The sequence below is a fragment of the Daphnia pulicaria genome, chromosome 6 (genome assembly GCF_021234035.1).
Source record: "Daphnia pulicaria isolate SC F1-1A chromosome 6, SC_F0-13Bv2, whole genome shotgun sequence".
NCBI lineage: Eukaryota > Metazoa > Arthropoda > Branchiopoda > Diplostraca > Daphniidae > Daphnia > Daphnia pulicaria.
Genome location: NC_060918.1, coordinates 8,622,552 through 8,643,874, shown reverse-complemented (window position 1 = coordinate 8,643,874; position 21,323 = coordinate 8,622,552). Strand labels below are relative to the sequence as shown.

The 21,323-nt window shown below is 41.6% G+C and overlaps 1 protein-coding gene and 2 long non-coding RNA genes across 3 annotated transcripts; all 3 read left to right on the top strand.

The window, feature by feature from the left end:
• The first annotated feature begins 11,658 nt into the window (after nt 1-11,658).
• On the top strand, nt 11,659-12,212 carry LOC124343098. Its single transcript, XR_006919156.1, has 4 exons — nt 11,659-11,797; nt 11,860-11,929; nt 11,990-12,059; nt 12,124-12,212. It is a non-coding gene; the product is annotated as an uncharacterized LOC124343098 (long non-coding RNA).
• A 548-nt stretch (nt 12,213-12,760) lies between these two features.
• Nucleotides 12,761-15,502, top strand: LOC124342067. The gene has a single exon (XM_046795037.1). The coding sequence runs from the start codon at nt 12,761-12,763 to the stop codon at nt 15,500-15,502; it is 2,742 nt and encodes a 913-aa protein (XP_046650993.1).
• A 177-nt stretch (nt 15,503-15,679) lies between these two features.
• LOC124343105 lies at nt 15,680-16,001 on the top strand. Its single transcript, XR_006919162.1, has 3 exons — nt 15,680-15,718; nt 15,779-15,848; nt 15,913-16,001. It is a non-coding gene; the product is annotated as an uncharacterized LOC124343105 (long non-coding RNA).
• Nucleotides 16,002-21,323: the final 5,322 nt, after the last annotated feature.

Genomic DNA, 21,323 nt, shown 5'->3' with positions numbered 1-21,323 from the left:
ATGTTTAAATATTTGCAACCAATGACCAATCGACCATGTATGACACTAAAGGAACTAGCCAAATAGAAATGTAAAAGTGAACATTGGTCTTAGTGTATCGTTAGAGTCTTAATGAAACAAAGACCCCAGTTGAGCTAGGCTATATTGATTTATTGATATTTCCTCTGATATTTGTTATGAAAGTACCAACAAAACGTAATAGTACCGGGAGGTTAGCAACTCAAAATTTGGGTGTATGAGGACTCAGAATCTCAAAGATTCTAGAGATTCTGCGAGATTCTACCAGGCTTCTACGAGATTCTGAATCAAGTCCCCCCCCCCCAAAAAAAATAATCCGCTAGGGGCGCTACTAGTACTTAGTCCTGTTTCTATACAGCACTATGTACTGTTTGACGTGGTGGGCGTGGCTCCAGTGCGGCACGCTCTATACAGTAGGGGAGACCGGGACTATTTGGGACACGGGGCTAAAATGTACAGGGAAGTTTTTTTATATGTAGGATTTGTTTTAAAATTCTGAAATAAATACAGCGTATTGTAAATGATGTTTTTTTATCTTCTAAACTTTTTTTCCTGGATTTCTGATCAATTTTGTTTTTTTTTAGTTTTTTTGGAAAACAAAAAAATTGAAATCGGAAAAAAAATTTTGACGTTTAGTTTTCAATTTTTTATACTTCTATAAATATTTTTTAAAAACCCAGATAGCTATTTGATAGGGTTTTCTTTCTAGTTTAAGATAGTATTTTTATTTTATAAAAAATGTGTTTCTAAGTATTTGATAATTTAGTTTTTTTTTATGTTATTGTTGGGGTTCGGGTTAAATGGTACAGCCATCTGTTGCCAGGTAAATGACCAAAAAAGATCGAAAAAAATACATCTTTACTTTTTTTATTGTATCCCCATTTATACTCAATAGAATGAATAAAATTAAAGTAATTCTGAAAGAGAAATTAATTTCCTTTTCACTAGTGCGTTTTTCAATAAATTTAATTCGTCCGTTGCAGAGAAAAATGGTGTTCCGTTTTGCCCCTGGCTCTGTTCCGTTTAACCCTAAAATTTTGTTCCTTCATTTTTTCCTTTTTACATTTAATTAAATAACTATTACATAGTTTGACGAAATTATATGGAAAAATAACCTAATGTAGAGAAATACATGGGAATCACTACTATACTTTTATTTTAACTTAATTCTTCTATTTAAAAAATTGATTGCGTAAAGAAAAAAAAGTGTCCCACATAGCCCCGGTCTCCCCTTTATACGCGTAGTTTAAGCTTCGTCTGCTTCCGATTTGATTTAAGTTCAAGCCTTGATTTAAATCAAAAGTTAGCAGACGACAAAACAGGGTAAAAACTACTCAGATACAATGAGTTAATCTTAATAGCAAATTAGCATTATCTTAACTTTAATGACTAATGAATATGTTTTAATGTCCGAATTGCAACAACCCTTGTACTCTTCCCAGGAAAAAGATTTATTTAAAAAAAAAATCACCAAGAAGGACCTGCCGCCACACCGGCACCTTATAGAAAAAAGGGAATTCAATGGAGCAGTTGAACATCCTGCGTTACGCATTCTTCGCAAATGCGAAAATCAAATGTGTGCCCTGGTAGCACACTGACATCCATCGTCTATCATATAGATGTCTTAATGTCTAAATCAAATCTGATCTAGCTACAACCTAAATTAGATATCACATGGATACTCAATTTTCTACGGCCTTATGCTATCTTCGTATAGATGTCCTATCTTCGTATGAGATCTACGTTTCTCTTACAATCACGGACATCCATTTGTGTCTAGAAATTAGACGTTTAACAGACAGACGTAACATGACGTCTGTGAGATGTCCAAATTATCTGTCCACAGGATAGATAAGGAAGACAAGGACTTTAAATTTTCATAATTTTAACTGCTAATATTAATTAATAGCCGTCGAACCAAATACAGTGCAAAAGTATTAGAGAGTGGTGTTGTAGGTAGAGCACTGTAGTACCACCCCAAAGAACGATGTTTCGCGCCCATCAAGGAACATTTCTTTTTTTCTTTTAATTTAAGTATTTTGAAGACGGCTGTAAGCCGTACCCGTTTGGATGTCTTACAGCGCGACATTAGTATAGACATAGGCAATCCTATGGACGTCGGGTTAAGATATCTCACTCGGCTGAAAAGATGGGCGACGTACATCCTATAGATAGAGGCGTGCTACCAGGGTGTCCAAGTTGGTCTGTGTCGCCTACAGCGTTTTATGGAGAAACCAACTTCTTTTCGTTAAAAAAGTTGTTTTCTTATCTATATCTTTGATTTTACCCCCTTTTCTTCTGCACAGTGAATACTTTATTCATTTCTCTATTACCTTATTTTTATTTCGAGACCCAATTCAATCTTGTTAATTGCATTATGAATAATTTTTTTAACAACCAGGAGTTGCAAGTGTAGCGGCAGGTCCCTCTTGGTGTTTGTCTTTTTTCGTGTGTGTGTGTTGTGACCGGTTGTGACTGTCGTATCGTCTGCTTAACGATGAGAACAAAACACAAAGAAATCAGACGACACTTTAATTTTAGAAGCCCAGAAAAATAAACTTCTCCCCACCCACTCCTCCCCCTCCAAAAACTGACCCCTTAACACACACAAAAAATAAGCCTTTACCAACCACCCCCGCCCAAAATTCGCCCCCTTCCCTCAATCCGAACTGCAAAAACGAAAAAAGCGGTTTAATCGACAGCGCTCATATCACGATCCGCTGAACGGATCGTGATTTTTTTTTGTCAACTTATTCGTCTCATCAAGTGTTACTTCACCCACCCACCACAGACAGGATCAAAAAGACAATTTGCACGAAACCCGCAAATTTTCCGAAAAACTGGTCCTAATAAGTAATTACACCCCCGCCCAGGACCCTCTTGGAAGCCATGATGGAATGAATTTGTCCAATCCACCATCCTCCATTGATGCTTTTCTTTTGACGCGTGAGAAGACTGGCTATCTGAACGCAAAGATGATGGAGTGCTCGGGTGATCAGAGATCTCTCTTTCGTCTTGTCAGTACTCTAACTGGCAAGCCAACAATGTCTCCGCTTCCATCCCACTCGTCTGGCCTTGACCTTGCCATGAAGTTTAGCGATTATTTTTGCCAAAAAATCATGAAGATCAGACTTGGAATCGATGCGGCCGCCGCGTTAGTGGACCATCTAGACCATCCATTTACTCAAAGATGCTCAGTTCCTTTCATCCAGACGAGAGTCCGACCGCCTTCACGTGTTTAAACCGGTCAGCCCAGATAGTGTCAAAGCTATAATCGTGTCTTCACCAACAAAATCCTGCAGTCTGGACCCACTACCAACTTGGCTCCTGAAGAAGGTATTACACGTGTTGGTGGATTCAATCACTAAGATTATCAATCTCTTACTGTCGTCCGGCGCCTTCTCTCCAAAGATGAAACATGCACTGGTCACTCCCTTGTTGAAGAAACCTTCCCTTGATCCTGAAGAGCTCTCAAATTACAGACCCGTTTCTAATTTGTCGTACAGATCGAAACTCATTGAACGGGTTGTCGCTGCTCAGATTCATGAACATTTTTCGGCCAATTCTATACTGTCCGTTCATCAGTCGGCATACCGTTTGAATCATTCAACCGAAACAGCACTTTTATGTATTTGTGAGGATCTACTGGCTGCGGCGGATCGTGAGGATGGTGCTGCACTTCTTCTTTTGGATCTAAGCGCTGCGTTCGATACCATCGATCATACGATCTTGATGCAGAGACTTTCATCTCTCGTATCGGGAGTTGCCCTTGACATGCCGTTCTAAGTCTGTTGTTGTGAATGCTCTGCCATCTGATAGCGTCACTCTATCTTCGGGGGTCCCACAGGGCTCTGTACTTGGCCAGCGTGTCAGAGAGGATTAAGCTGGATTTTTTAAAGACTTCAAAACAGATTAGACTTCCGTGTCCGGTTTCGGAAGAAATGGCGAGCGTTAACGACAGAGGAGTAAATGAATTACTTGACAAGAAGGCCAATGTATAAATTTCGATTATCGGGGAAGATGGTTTCGTCTGTTCGATATTTTTAATTCCTAAAATGATATCCAAAAAATCATGTCTAGTTTATGATACCTTTTGGATAATGAAATAACATACATGAAATGCAAATAAATACGTCTAAATACATTAAATATTAGTAGGCGATACCTTATATATCACATATCCACTTTAAATAGCATAAATAGTATGAATTTCATGAAAAGCAATATGAAAAAAGAAAGATTTCCCACGAGTATTGAACTCGGTTCTCCCACCTTCTAGTCGGCTCATCTACCAGTGAGCTTTTTCTCTTCCCTTGGACGGAAGAGGACGAAAGAGAAAGGGTAGAGATTTTGGGATATGGCAACACTGGTGAAGAGGGATCGAAGGGGAAAAAACGGAAAAATTATACATAGATATGTACACAAAACATTATATCCTTAATAAAAAAAATTCTATCTGTTAGTCAACCAAACACACAACATGTCAGAATTGGCATTTCAGAATCAAAACAAACTAATGAAAGTTTTAAAAAATAATCAATAGATACTAAACAAAATATATAACAAGCACGAAAATGTTTCCAATTCATCGGGGAACACGATCTATGAGCAATATTTTTAGTTTCAGATAACCAAAAAAAGGAAATGAATTTAAACCATAGGGGCTGATTTCTTATGGGAATTTACATGGGGAAAAATAATTAAAACAAAGATGGCCGATTACGGCCCTTGTCGGATTGTAAAATCCTTACTTTCCGCATTGTGAAAAGGGTCTATAGCCTGCCTATCCCTTTATTAGTTACGATAATTTTCAAATTATAAATCTACATAATACAACATTATAGCAACTTTCCTACAGGACCATTGCTGGTGGTTTGTTTGGACAGACGCTCGGGGGCGAAATTGGACTGCAGGGGAGATAGAGAATACTGAAAACGCCCCCTTTTTCAGACGAATAAGCCCGATGTTTCTAGTTTTTACCCTCTAGTTTTAATTAATGAAATTCTGTGTTTATCAACCAGAATTAAACATTTTTTTTTACAAAACAAGAGAACAGACATTTCTCTACTTTAAAATTTACGTTAACGAACGAAAACGTTCAAGTTCTTTTTTTTTCTTGTCCAATTGACCACCCAAACCGTACTGTTTCACCCCCGTTTTTTTTTTATTTTTCAAAACTTGTTACGATTTTTTTAAACTCTATAATTCAGAGACTTCTCAACAGAGGACCTTGAGAAAAAAAGGAACACAAGGGTAACCATAAACTATACTTTCATCATTTTTTTGTCAATTCGTAAAATAAATTTCGTAATAATCGATGAAATAGTACGAAATTTTTCCAGGATAACCCCGCTCTCCCCTATCTAAATAACATTAGAATATCATATTGACATGGAATTGATATGCCTGTGCCTGGGGAGATTAGAGGACTGGCTACCAAATTTGGATTCAAAAGACGCTTATCTTACATGCTTATGCACCCTTCCCACCATAAATATTTGCGTTTTGCCAAATAGGCGTATTTTAAGTTTAATTTTCTGACTTTTGGTTAGAGGGGGGGGGGGGAGGTGGGCACCGGTCCCGTGGCGTTTTTAAAAAAAATTCTAAAGTAGCGGCTTTTCTGAGAAGGCAGGGCATGCGTTTCATTGTTTATCTTGATGATATATAAATAATGATAATATCAAAGGATAGAACTAAAGCCGAAGTAGATAGGGTAGTTCCGTTATTGCAAAATCTTGGTTTCTTCATCAGTTGGGAGATATCAATTGTAGAACCATCGCAAGTAATATAACATCTGGGTCTGAGTATTAATTCGGTCAGGCTTTCCTTTTCATTGCCGTCGGACAAGGCAACACAGTTAAGACCAAATGCGATGATGTCCTGGAAAGGACGAGGAAAATTTGATTACGGGAGGATGCGTCGATCATGGGCAACTTTACGTGTGCATACCTACGATAACTTTTCCGCAGTCTCATTTTAGCAGGATGCAGGCATTCTATAGAGTGGTTCGAGGTTGCTATCTTGTGTTTTTCAGCCACAACCCCAAAGGCCTGGCTTGTTTTGGTTTTTTCCTTTAAGCAAGGGGAAGAAAGGGGTACGAATGGAAAGACAAAGGAGAGTGAAAAAAAGGGGGACAAACCCTTTCCTCCCCCCCACTGTATTCTTCCTTCCTTGGCTCCTTAACAAAAATAACCTCTAAATTGCCAATGTTTGGGGTTTTGGCTGCACCAAACATGGAAAAATCGCCATCCATGGTTTACGAGTTAATGAATTTCAAAAAATAGGAGAAAAAATTGTTGTTGAGGGAAAATGTGGGGGTAAAACAGGAAAGAGGGTGTCCCATAATGGCCACGGTTAATTCCACTAAAAGTTTCTAGTTATCTATGGTTCCAAAAATTTTAACTAAATACTACTCAATAGAACTTCTATTGTAGCGTAGATTAAATTTCAAAAAAATAACTTAACATGGAGAAAATTAACGAATGAAATTGGAAGGGGGGACTGGACAATTTCGATACCAGATGGAGATGTGGGAGGGGGATATTAGATGTTGCGTGATCGATTCTTTATCAACTGTTAGTAAAAAAAACATTTTCAAAGCCAAAAACACTTTTGAAACTCATTATAATAAACTCAATTAACTTGAAATATGTTTATCAATCCATTTCGAATATTCTGCGCCTGATAAGCAAAGTTTCTTGGCGAAAAACAACTCCTCCACTCAACTTAGGCTCCGCCCATAAACAATCTATTTCGTCCCATTTTACCACCAAAACCGAACCCAGTATTATCCCCATCAATGAGGGTTCATTTTTAGATGATTCACAACTCTTAAACCATAATCCGTAAAAAAAATGTATACCGGATCTGTGTAAGTAAATGAATAAACTAGCTACTTTAACTATTATTTAAATTTGGACGAGTCGTTGCGTGGGCAATTCCAAAAAATTTTAAGTAAATGAAATGAAAAGACAGTCCAATTTTTTCCTCTATAACTTGTGTATTTATAAGAATTTCACAATGATTTTTTGTCACGTATTGAAATTGACATTTCCAACATCCCAGTATCCCCCCCCAGTTCATCATCACCAAGACCCGTAACTGCTACGTGTCCTTTGTGACCCCGCTCTACCCTACAGTCATTCGCGAAGGTATCGGAAAGTTTGGGGGAAATAATTTATTTGGACAATGGCATGGTTGTGGCTTGTATTAATCACGGCGGCGGTCTCAGGTACAAAGCGTTGACGCAATTATCAACCACTCTGACAGATTGGTGTTAAAGCCGGAATATTGCAATCGAAGTGGTTCATTTTAGCGGAAAGCTGAATGTATTGCTGACGAGGAATCTCTTGCTGGACCGGATGTAAGCGATTGAAAATTAAATCCAGCCATATTTTGGTCTCGTTAAAAAAATTTGGCCATTCAAAGTTGACATGTTTTCGTCCTTCTGGAACGCACTGCTTCCCTCCTTCTTTTCGTGGTGGCCGCAACCGCAAGCGTCGAATACCAATGCCTTTTCAGTCAACTGGAATGGTCTTTCGGGGTATCTCCCCCCCCCCAATTCACGCTAATTTTCCAATGTTTGGAAATCGCTAGATTGGAGAGAGCTGACGTAGTTTTAATTTTTGCCGTATGGGAAAGTCAGGCCTGGTTTTGATTTGATTTGATTTATTTTTTTTAAATAATTTATAACGCCCATTATCCAAATAAAGTTCTAATGACGCGGAAAAGTCATGGTAAGAGTCACAGAAAAAGCATAACACACATCAGTCGAAAGGATGCTTGAATAAAAGAGAACGAAACTTGGGGAGTGTGGGGGCATTACGAACAGCAAAAGGGAGTCGGTTACAGATGGAAGGAGCGATCTTTGCAAAAGATTGATCACCAAGATTAACATGGCGAGCACGAGGAACGCGAAGTAGAGCAGATGAAGATGAGCGTAGGCTGCGTGAGTTTTCTAGAGGAATGATTAGACGAGCCAGGTAAGAAAGTGCAGAGCCATTTAAACAGCGATAAGTCAGGGTGGCAATACGAAAAGTGATTCTGTCGTTTACACATAGCCAATTAAGGGAGCGCAGATGGGAACGAATGCTGTCTCTCTTCCTCACACGAAGAATGAGACGAGCGGAAGCGTTTATCACGCACTGCAGCTTAGAGAGCAAAGTGCTAGGAAGACCAACGAAAAGAGAACAGGCATAGTCAACGCGAGAGAGGACAAGAGACTGAACCAGGCACTTAGTAGTAAGAGGATCGAGAAAGCGCCGAACTTTGCTAATACGCCACAAGTGAAAGAAAGAGGACCAACAAATATTGCGAATGTGGAAGGACATCGAAAGATGAGAATCAAATGTGACGCCAAGGTGTTTGATTTCAGCAGCCGGGTGAAGAATGCCGGAGCCCATGTCCAACGGTAGAGGGGCAAGTTTGTGGTCTCGATTAGGTGAGATGGCATAGAAGACGAGACACTTGGAAAGGTTGAGGATGACGTGTTGATCAAAAAGCCATCGATCAGTGCGACGAGTCCAGTGACCAAGGTTTGCAATGGCAGCTCGTTGGTCAGAGTGGTTGTCCTTAGAGTTTAGTTGGAAGGTGATTCGGCCGTTTGTGTCATCAGAATACTGGTCAATAATGACACCATCGGCTGCGGTTTGGTCGGGAAAGGCAGAAACCAGAAGAATAAAAAGGATTGCACCATTGACGAAGCCTTGTGCTTGTGTCATGGTTCCCTGTGCTACTTGAGCATGCGACATAGTGATTCCACTCCAGCAGAAGAAACCGGATCTATAGTGACATCGACACTGAACGAGCCACACCCGTTGTTGATATCCGACGCGCTTCACCTAGTCATATGGAGACTGTCCGGCGACAGTTTGGTGCCAGGGGCTTTTCGTCAAAGGTGGTCGATCTTCTCGTGGAAACCGACCATGGACCCTCGCGAATTACGATTTCGCATGACGGAATTGGACACATTGGTGTGTGAGGAGGGATACAGATCCCTTTTCGGTAGATTTTACCAAACTTTTGCAGTTTCACGCCGTCTTAGTAGCGTCAGGAAAAATCGTATAGATCAATCAACATTCACCGTTCTTTGTTGTCCAGGACCCTAGGGTCTATTGAAGGCGTTCAGATAGGTGCACATCTGCTAGTCGTTCGGTTAATGAAAGGTTGTTATAAAAAAATCCCCCCGTCCAAAATATAACGTATAGTGGGACACAAAATATAACGTCAGGTAGTATAATTTATCGTGTCGCTGGGCAAGAACCAACACCTCATGCACCTTGGGCGTTTTAGCAAGTAAAACGGTGTGACGGACAGCCCTATTCTCCCCGCCGGGTCAGCTGGGGCTTCGTCCTAATGATCCCCGTCATCCACCCTTATCTTGCTCCTCTAATACCTCCCTTATACCTCTGGCCCGTATTCCCCATAATTTTCTTGTTTTCCCGTATTTTCTCTCGCGACACATCTCGCCTTGCTGGCAACTTGGCCAAATTCGTATTTCTGTCTTGTCGACAATAAAAATTTTTGAATCTATTTAGTAAATTTTTGTTTCAATTAAATCTAAAACCCTAGCGTCGCGAAATTAGTGCTGTCGCACAAATGGTCACCATGATAGCGTTGGCTATACCTTATTAATGCGAGTGCCGGAGATAGCAATTCGGATCCTGTTTTATGTCCACTTTTGGTTTTGGCACTTAACACTTCGCTTTACGTGGCGGTTTGGTTTTGAATTAAGGGACGGAGCTACTCCGGAAGACACACTAGCCCACCACTAGCCATGTAAAGCGAAGTTTCCGGAGCTCACCGAAAGGAGCAGTGCAGTCAATTTCGTCTGTTGGGAGGTAGAGGGGAAAACGTAGTCTGCTATACTTCACACAGAGTGAAATATCTCTTTATCTCTGGTCTTGACTCTATGTATACAACAGTATAGATGTAGATGCTTTGGCTTAATGGAAAAGCTTTAGCAAAACTGCTATGCTTGTCGCCTAATTTTAGTGAGAATAAGGTCATTATGAGTAGTGAACGACTATTTAATTATTTACAGCTACTAGACTTCTGTCTAAAAGCTTAGCTGTACGACGTTCATCAGGCCTTCATTCAGGCTCGCGTATTTCAGGCCCATGTTTATTGGGTCTGAACGTCGCAAAAACTAAACCTACTAGTTGGATTTGGATGTCATGCAGGCCCTAATATTATTTTTTAAATTATTCCCATTCATGCAGTGTTCAATTTATTTTAATGCATATATAAGAACAATATTAGGCTGTGTTTTATTTTGAAGAAAAATTTAAGAAAATTGTGCTTCGCTCCCATGTTAAAAACTTTAGGTAAAGTGGTGAAGTGGTTAGCAAGGTGAAGAATGAAGTTCCAAAATTCTGTGTGGTTGTTTCAGACTCGGTACATGTCCTTTTTATCTAGAGCTCATCTCACCTACTTTCAACCTCCTATCGTCACTTTCTGAGCACTTGCCAAGGCTTTGGATTTTATCCACAGCCAACGCCGCTGTTTCAATTATTTCCAGATTTTCCTTCCCAGTCTGTTTTCCCCTGTCTTTCTCAGCCCAATTGCCGCTATTTCCTCAGCTGAATCATCTCTGTTTCTCTGAAATCTTGAATCTCGGAAATTCTTGCCATCCCGTCCTCTCCGCCGACTCTTTCTAGCCTTTTTTTCAATTGACCAAGGCTTGGGCCACATCATCAGATGAGCGAATGCACTAACCGCATTTCTGCTAGCCTCAATGTGTGAGGCATACTCGGTATTTGAGTTTTCCCCCTTTTAATTATAAAAAATAAATACTACTGTTACTTTTAAAATAGAAAAGAAATATTTGTTGCATCACCGTTAATATCCTAACGTATAACTGGCCTAACCCGACTCAGAGCAGATAATTATATTATTATTTCCACGGTAAGTTTGACCATCAGCCCTGTGTATTTTTTGTTTTAACTGCGGTCATATTTTGTTGAGGGCTCGTAAATTTTTACGGAGAATGCTCCGGATCAAATAGTAATCGAATCGGAAACATTAAACCTTCATGATGATCAGGATGACAGTTTATTTATTTAGCACTTCAAAAAATTTTCAGAAATTATATTCTAATCTAAATTTATGTGCAAATTTAAATATACAGTACCTACCTAAAGTTTGGGAATGCGCAAGAGAACCTTATGGAAAAAGGCGTTTTCCTCGGCACTCCCGAAAATCCAATTTTAGTCGGACGCGACGATTTTTTTTTTGCCGTTGCTATTATGGGTGGGATTAAGCTAACTGTGTTTTAAAGATATTTCCGATCAAGGGAAGGATAGGTTTTTTGACGAGCCCTAAGTTTGGGGAAGCTCCGTAGAGCTATATGCAAATAGAGTACTTTAAAGGAGGATAACTATAGAACGGGTTAAGCTAGGAAGAAGCGGAAAAGTCTGAAATGGGGAGCTTCATAAGGTCTACAAAAGTCTTTATTTTCAAATTTTTAGCAACATATTAATTGAAGTCAATTGTAAATTGAAAACAGATTCTATTTTTTTGCTTGTTCTAGTCCCTTTCTCCCCCCCCCCTTTTTCCACCTGGATCGGCGAAAGCGCATCCCGTCATAAACTTGGCAACGTTTTCCCTCCCTCCTTTTCCCCCTCTTAAATGTCAGTTAATGTCGTCTGTAAAGCACGTTGAATTCTGGGCTTTCACTCTTTCTCTCTCGTGTTAAACTGATTTGTTCGTGATTGCCCAAAGTCCATTTACTTGGTTTAAGGACCCGCGTGTGTGTGTGTGTCACTCTTCTTATTCTAAGGTATTTCGATCATGAATTTATGTTGTATTTCCCTACTAATTCTGTGTCGTATGTTTCTTCAGAGACGTCACTCGAGTTGTATCAAGTGTGTGACGATATATCCGGCATTTGTGTGTCATAGGACACTAATTGGTATGTGTTAATAATGAATTCATGTCAATCACCTTAATTATAATGTATGTTCCCTCCCAGGCCTATTCACCTCTGGGTGTTGACCCTGTGTACGAGTGATTCTCACCTTGTGTGTAGCCTGTCTTCACAGGTAGCTAAATCTTTACTCGCTCTCTCTCTGATTATGTCCCTAACCTTATTTTATTCCTTCTCAGGAACCACCACTTCCATTATCATAAGTACACCGTGTTCATTTATATGAGCACAAGTCAAGTCGAACACAATACAAGAGATTTTGCTCTTACGATCCAGCTTCAGGTTTTCATTAAGTGGAAACATTTGGTCCTTCGAACCGGAGAACTCTCCACGTCAAGCAAGATTTTTCTTGCATCCTACTTGTTTCATCGAGATCCTTCTCACTATCCAGGCGGTTTAACGTTGGTTGCTCTTTCCGAGCCCTAAACCTGCCTTCAATTCATCGAGACTCTTCTCATCTTCAGCTTCATTCCGAATTTCTGGTCGGTCACAGCTGATTCAAGATTCTTCTCCTCACCGAGGTGGTTTAGCCGTCGAGATTCTTCTCACTCTACACACCCTAAACCAGCCGTCTAGACATCGAGACTCTTCTCTTCTTCAGCTTCGCTTTAGGCAAGCCTATTCTTCGATCTCGTGCTGTACCACACTTCATCACTCGTTATCGAGCCTGAATCCGGTTTATTGTCATCTTCCTTCGAATTGATCACGGCCTTCCGAGCTACTCATCTTCCGTTGGGGAGTCCATTGGCCAGCCGCCAGCCATGTCAAGGTTGAGATTCTTCTTCCACCAAAACTCGTCCATCGACGTCACCCACTATGGACGATGCAGCTTTCATCGCGTTGAAGAAGAAGAGGACAGTACTACGGCAGCAAGTCACGAGGGCCACCACCAGCTTAACAGCAATAGTCAACTCATCAGGTTCACGGAGAAACGCGAAAGCACTGATAGTGCATCTCAATGATCTAATTCTCCGAACTTCAGTCCTACAGACCGAAATTACAGCAATTGAAGAAGATGAAGACGAAGCTGAGCGTCAAGATGGCACACATCTCACCTACGTGGACAAATGCGACGAGGCCATTGCGGCAGCCCGGGCTTATCTGACCAGCCGTGAAGGAGAAGAGGCATCGGTAGTAAACCTGCACGACGGTCTACCCGTCCCAAATCCGCCCCTTATTCCCATAACACCGTCGGAAGCCGGCCGGCGCAACCAAGCGCAACAAGAAGCCACCCAGCGTGAGCAAGCTCACAAGGAAGAGGTCGCTGCAGCCGAAAGGAAATGTGAAGAAATTAGAATGCGAGCCCAAGCCCTTTGGGAAGAAGCCGAAGCTGCTCAAGCGGCTCTCAATCAGTTGAATATCCGTCAACCAGATCAAGATCACTACTCGTCCGTTAGTCAACAGCTAGAGAAACGGTCTCCAGCAGCAGAAGAATGGCTGAACAAGCAGCGAAACCTGAACGACAATCAAGACGCCCCGGACGACTGGATCGATCTCTACAACAATGGACGTTTACTTCCGGTCCATAGCAAGTTCTCTTCCCGTTCCGCCGTCTCTGCAGAATTGGACGTTTATACTGGAAAGGCCATCGAGTGGTTTGGCTGGATTGACCTTTTTCGTGCGTTAGTACATGACACGCCGAAAACCCCTGGAGAAAAATTGGCGCTGCTGAAACATTACCTCAAGGGTGAATGTTTGGATGTTGTCTACGGCCTAGGTGGCGGCGAATCGGCCTACAAGCAGGCGCTGGTACGGCTGAAGGAGACATTTGGAAGACGAGACGTTATGCGGGCCGCCCACATCCAGGCCATTGAGCGCCTAGAATTCAAGAATGAACCGAGAGTGTTCAAACGTTTTGCCGAAAGAGTACGGACTCATCTCTTCGACCTCAGCAGGATTGGAGAAGCGTCATCAGCAGATATCATCGAGAAAGTATGCTTCAGGCTCAATCAGCAAGATCGACTCGATTGGAATGCAGGACGACGTGGCCGTTTGGAATTTCGTAGCCTCAACGATTTCGGTACTTGGATTTGTGAGCGAGCATCGGATTATCTAAACGCCTACAGCATAGCAGCGGATCAAGTTGATGCAGACAGTCCAGCAACATCAAGAGGAAACTTCCCACGTCGAGCCAATACGCATTATTCATCCGTGGATACGTCCGAAGGAGCAGGAGCTGTTTCAACTAAGAAGCCGTTCTGTTATAAGTGCGAGAAGGAGCATTGGCTTCAAGAATGTGAAAGTTTCAAGGCTCTCTCAGTGGAGGAGCGGATCAATTTCTGTATTTTGCATCGGCTGTGTTTTAGCTGTTTTAGCTGCCGACACCCAGTGCAAGATTTTCGAACAAAGCGGCGATGCAGACAACCCGAATGCAGATATTTTCATCATATTCTGCTGCATGAAGGCGCGATGCCGGCAGAGAAAGAAGCCCGTCCTTCAATCGCTCGGATTATTGGCCATCAGAGAGTGACATTGGGGATGCTGAAACTCAGCGTGCAATCTTCGGATGGTAACTGGTTGCTCGCCAATATTATCGCCGATGAAGGCAGTGACACCACCTTGATTAGGATGACCTTCGCGACCCGTTTAAAGCTGCAAGGACTGCCGCAGGTGTTGAAGGTGGATGGTGTCGGCGGAGTCATCGACCGATACCAGTCCGAACGAGTCCAGTTCCAGTTACGTGCCGAATCTGGCGAAATCTTTAAGATGGAAGGTTCAACAATGAAGATGGTCGCCAGCCCCACTCCGATCACAGACTGGAGTAAGGACAAACAGAATTGGCCGCATCTCCGCGACCTTCCGGTCGGAGTAGTGGGAGGAAAGGTGGATCTTCTCGTAGGTATAGACTATCTGCATCTTTTGTTGCCGCGCGAGACCAGAGAAGGACGCGATTATGAGCCAATCGCCTGCAAAACAAGACTTGGTTGGATCGTGAGAGGAGTTACCAGCCGAAGCCATCAGGTCACATCCATTCGTAGCTGCACGATCACTGGCCAGACCCTCCTGGATAATTTGACAGCGGAAGTTCGTCGTTTCTGCGACACCGAGATGTTTGGGACCGAATTCACCGCCGGATGTGTATCAGCCAACGACCGCCGAGCTCTAGTGATGGCAAAGGAGAAGACCTGGAGGTTGTTCGTCGGATACGAGGTGCCAATCATCTGGAAAGAAGGGGATCCGGACCTCGTGAATAATCGACTCATGACCGCCAATCGCTTCCAGAGCCTTCTCAGGAGGATCCAGCGCAAGCCGAATTTAGAAAGAGATTATGAAGTGACGATGGAGCGATTGTCTTTTGGTGCCAGCTGCTCCCATTTGGTGTTTGTGCTCAACTTATTCCGGAACAACTGGAGTCTTCCGGCGAAGACGGAACTACGTCTATTGGAATCCAGCTCGGCCGGCGAGCCGGCCTCGGGGGAGGATGGATCGGCGAAAGCGCATCCCGTCATAAACTTGGCAACGTTTTCCCTCCCTCCTTTTCCCCCTCTTAAATGTCAGTTAATGTCGTCTGTAAAGCACGTTGAATTCTGGGCTTTCACTCTTTCTCTCTCGTGTTAAACTGATTTGTTCGTGATTGCCCAAAGTCCATTTACTGGGTTTAAGGACCCGCGTGTGTGTGTGTGTCACTCTTTTTATTCTAAGGTATTTCGATCATGAATTTATGTTGTATTTCCCTACTAATTCTGTGTCGTATGTTTCTTCAGAGACGTCACTCGAGTTGTATCAAGTGTGTGACGATATATCCGGCATTTGTGTGTCATAGGACACTAATTGGTATGTGTTAATAATGAATTCATGTCAATCACCTTAATTATAATGTATGTTCCCTCCCAGGCCTATTCACCTCTGGGTGTTGACCCTGTGTACGAGTGATTCTCACCTTGTGTGTAGCCTGTCTTCACAGGTAGCTAAATCTTTACTCGCTCTCTCTCTGATTATGTCCCTAACCTTATTTTATTCCTTCTCAGGAACCACCACTTCCATTATCATAAGTACACCGTGTTCATTTATATGAGCACAAGTCAAGTCGAACACAATACAAGAGATTTTGCTCTTACGAGCCAGCTTCAGGTTTTCATTAAGTGGAAACACCACCCCTCGCGCCTTTTTCTCTGTTAAATAGAGAAAACGCGCGCTCATGAGGGGGCGACAACTCGGCGTGTGGTAAATGTTTCACGTAGTACTAAACTCCTAATAGCTTACACATTTTATAACACAATTTCATCGCAAAATTAATTCTAGTTTCTCAACTAAAATGAATAAAAGGCCAATGTTTAAATATTTGCAACCAATGACCAATCGACCATGTATGACACTAAAGGAACTAGCCAAATAGAAATGTAAAAGTGAACATTGGTCTTAGTGTATCGTTAGAGTCTTAATGAAACAAAGACCCCAGTTGAGCTAGGCTATATTGATTTATTGATATTTCCTCTGATATTTGTTATGAAAGTACCAACAAAACGTAATAGTACCGGGAGGTTAGCAACTCAAAATTTGGGTGTATGAGGACTCAGAATCTCAAAGATTCTAGAGATTCTGCGAGATTCTACCAGGCTTCTACGAGATTCTGAATCAAGTCCCCCCCCCCAAAAAAAAAATAATCCGCTAGGGGCGCTACTAGTACTTAGTCCTGTTTCTATACAGCACTATGTACTGTTTGACGTGGTGGGCGTGGCTCCAGTGCGGCACGCTCTATACAGTAGGGGAGACCGGGACTATTTGGGACACGGGGCTAAAATGTACAGGGAAGTTTTTTTATATGTAGGATTTGTTTTAAAATTCTGAAATAAATACAGCGTATTGTAAATGATGTTTTTTTATCTTCTAAACTTTTTTTCCTGGATTTCTGATCAATTTTGTTTTTTTTTAGTTTTTTTGGAAAACAAAAAAATTGAAATCGGAAAAAAAATTTTGACGTTTAGTTTTCAATTTTTTATACTTCTATAAATATTTTTTAAAAACCCAGATAGCTATTTGATAGGGTTTTCTTTCTAGTTTAAGATAGTATTTTTATTTTATAAAAAATGTGTTTCTAAGTATTTGATAATTTAGTTTTTTTTTATGTTATTGTTGGGGTCCGGGTTAAATGGTACAGCCATCTGTTGCCAGGTAAATGACCAAAAAAGATCGAAAAAAATACATCTTTACTTTTTTTATTGTATCTCCATTTATACTCAATAGAATGAATAAAATTAAAGTAATTCTGAAAGAGAAATTAATTTCCTTTTCACTAGTGCGTTTTTCAATAAATTTAATTCATCCGTTGCAGAGAAAAATGGTGTTCCGTTTTGCCCCTGGCTCTGTTCCGTTTAACCCTAAAATTTTGTTCCTTCATTTTTTCCTTTTTACATTTAATTAAATAACTATTAGATAGTTTGACGAAATTATATGGAAAAATAACCTAATGTAGAGAAATACATGGGAATCACTACTATACTTTTATTTTAACTTAATTCTTCTATTTAAAAAATTGATTGCGTAAAGAAAAAAAAGTGTCCCACATAGCCCCGGTCTCCCCTTTATACGCGTAGTTTAAGCTTCGTCTGCTTCCGATTTGATTTAAGTTCAAGCCTTGATTTAAATCAAAAGTTAGCAGACGACAAAACAGGGTAAAAACTACTCAGATACAATGAGTTAATCTTAATAGCAAATTAGCATTATCTTAACTTTAATGACTAATGAATATGTTTTAATGTCCGAATTGCAACAACCCTTGTACTCTTCCCAGGAAAAAGATTTATTTAAAAAAAAATCACCAAGAGGGACCTGTCGCCACACCGGCACCTTATAGAAAAAAGGGAATTCAATGGAGCAGTTGAACATCCTGCGTTACGCATTCTTCGCAAATGCGAAAATCAAATGTGTGCCCTGGTAGCACACTGACATCCATCGTCTATCATATAGATGTCTTAATGTCTAAATCAAATCTGATCTAGCTACAACCTAAATTAGATATCACATGGATACTCAATTTTCTACGGCCTTATGCTATCTTCGTATAGATGTCCTATCTTCGTATGAGATCTACGTTTCTCTTACAATCACGGACATCCATTTGTGTCTAGAAATTAGACGTTTAACAGACAGACGTAACATGACGTCTGTGAGATGTCCAAATTATCTGTCCACAGGATAGATAAGGAAGACAAGGACTTTAAATTTTCATAATTTTAACTGCTAATATTAATTAATAGCCGTCGAACCAAATACAGTGCAAAAGTATTAGAGAGTGGTGTTGTAGGTAGAGCACTGTAGTACCACCCCAAAGAACGATGTTTCGCGCCCATCAAGGAACATTTCTTTTTTTCTTTTAATTTAAGTATTTTAAAGACGGCTGTAAGCCGTACCCGTTTGGATGTCTTACAGCGCGACATTAGTATAGACATAGGCAATCCTATGGACGTCGGGTTAAGATATCTCACTCGGCTGAAAAGATGGGCGACGTACATCCTATAGATAGAGGCGTGCTACCAGGGTGTCCAAGTTGGTCTGTGTCGCCTACAGCGTTTTATGGAGAAACCAACTTCTTTTCGTTAAAAAAGTTGTTTTCTTATCTATATCTTTGATTTTACCCCCTTTTCTTCTGCACAGTGAATACTTTATTCATTTCTCTATTACCTTATTTTTATTTCGAGACCCAATTCAATCTTGTTAATTGCATTATGAATAATTTTTTTAACAACCAGGAGTTGCAAGTGTAGCGGCAGGTCCCTCTTGGTGTTTGTCTTTTTTCGTGTGTGTGTGTTGTGACCGGTTGTGACTGTCGTATCGTCTGCTTAACGATGAGAACAAAACACAAAGAAATCAGACGACACTTTAATTTTAGAAGCCCAGAAAAATAAACTTCTCCCCACCCACTCCTCCCCCTCCAAAAACTGACCCCTTAACACACACAAAAAATAAGCCTTTACCAACCACCCCCGCCCAAAATTCGCCCCCTTCCCTCAATCCGAACTGCAAAAACGAAAAAAGCGGTTTAATCGACAGCGCTCATATCACGATCCGCTGAACGGATCGTGATTTTTTTTTGTCAACTTATTCGTCTCATCAAGTGTTACTTCACCTACCCACCACAGACAGGATCAAAAAGACAATTTGCACGAAACCCGCAAATTTTCCGAAAAACTGGTCCTAATAAGTAATTACACCCCCGCCCAGGACCCTCTTGGAAGCCATGATGGAATGAATTTGTCCAATCCACCATCCTCCATTGATGCTTTTCTTTTGACGCGTGAGAAGACTGGCTATCTGAACGCAAAGATGATGGAGTGCTCGGGTGATCAGAGATCTCTCTTTCGTCTTGTCAGTACTCTAACTGGCAAGCCAACAATGTCTCCGCTTCCATCCCACTCGTCTGGCCTTGACCTTGCCATGAAGTTTAGCGATTATTTTTGCCAAAAAATCATGAAGATCAGACTTGGAATCGATGCGGCCGCCGCGTTAGTGGACCATCTAGACCATCCATTTACTCAAAGATGCTCAGTTCCTTTCATCCAGACGAGAGTCCGACCGCCTTCACGTGTTTAAACCGGTCAGCCCAGATAGTGTCAAAGCTATAATCGTGTCTTCACCAACAAAATCCTGCAGTCTGGACCCACTACCAACTTGGCTCCTGAAGAAGGTATTACACGTGTTGGTGGATTCAATCACTAAGATTATCAATCTCTTACTGTCGTCCGGCGCCTTCTCTCCAAAGATGAAACATGCACTGGTCACTCCCTTGTTGAAGAAACCTTCCCTTGATCCTGAAGAGCTCTCAAATTACAGACCCGTTTCTAATTTGTCGTACCTGCCGTACGCTGCTCAGATTCATGAACATTTTTCGGCCAATTCTATACTGTCCGTTCATCAGTCGGCATACCGTTTGAATCATTCAACCGAAACAGCACTTTTATGTATTTGTGAGGATCTACTGGCTGCGGCGGATCGTGGGGATGGTGCTGCACTTCTTCTTTTGGATCTAAGCGCTGCGTTCGATACCATCGATCATACGATCTTGATGCAGAGACTTTCATCTCACTGTGGCGTATCGGGAGTTGCCCTGGATTGGTTTTCCTCCTATCTTGACAGCCGTTCTCAGTCTGTTGTTGTGAATGCTCTGCCATCTGATAGCGTCACTCTATCTTCGGGGGTCCCACAGGGCTCTGTACTTGGCCCGCTTCTTTACCTCGCTTACGCGATTCCTCTTTCGTCGGTGCTAGAAGGTACCAATCTTAACAACGGTGGCCTAGATGTTCTGAAGATGGGTCAGTTCTCTGATGACACTCAGCTCCGGATTGGCTTTCTACTCCGTCCCGCTCCATCTCAACAGCTATCGGCCCTAAGCATGATGGCAAGTTGTGCAGCGCGCTCGGAAACTTGGTTTACTGCAAATCGGGTGAAGCTTAACGTGTGTAAGAGCGAACTTCTCTACACATCGACTCCGAACCGATCTAAGCTGATTGAAAAACTACCTCTTTAGGTTGGAGATGACTTGGTTCAACCTTCTCTAGTGGTGAAAAATCTTGGAGTGATCTTCGACAGCAATTTGACCATGATCCCGCATATTAACAGCGTGTGCAAGTCAGCTTTTTTTTTACATTCGCACACTGAGAAAAATCAGGAAATACCTATCACCACATGCGGCGAAAACCTTGGTTCAAGCCATGGTTCTATCCCGACTGGACTACGCCAACTCGCTGTTCGCTGGTCTTCCGAAGGAACAGATCCTGAGACTCCAGAGAGTCCAAAACGCTGCTGCCAGATTGATTGTCGGAGCGAGGAGGTTTGATCCTGTTTCCAACCATCTCAAAACCCTGCGTTGGCTGCCAGTCAAAGAGCGCATCAGCTTTAAGTGTCTGGTATTGGCCTTTAAGTGTCTGCATGGATATGCCCCTCCATATTTGTCATCCGTGATTAAGCGTTACAACCCACCAAGAACCCTCAGATCGTCGTTTTCTAGTGATCTAGCTGTCCCACCAAGAAAACCTGGGCTCTATGGCTCGCGCACATTCTCAAGAATGGGTCCGAGGCTGTGGAAGGAACTGCCGGATAACATCAAGAAAATGACGGAGCTGAAGAATTTTAAAACTCTGTTGAAATCCTATTTGTTCAGTAAATGTTATAAATGACCCAAATTGTACATTTTTTCTTGAGTGACTCTACCTAAAGCGTTATTTGATCATGTAGTTGTAAAGTGCGCTATAGAAATTGAATAAATAATATCCTCCATTCATGAGCAGACGACAAAATATTTGCGCCACCCAGTGGTGGAAAATAGTCGAGGGTAGTTACGAAAAAAAAAACCAAAACCTCGGACAAAATGTAAATGCATGGTGCCTTATGGCAAAGCGGCCTAGACAAAATTAAGTTTTTCTAATAGTCCAATAAATGGACT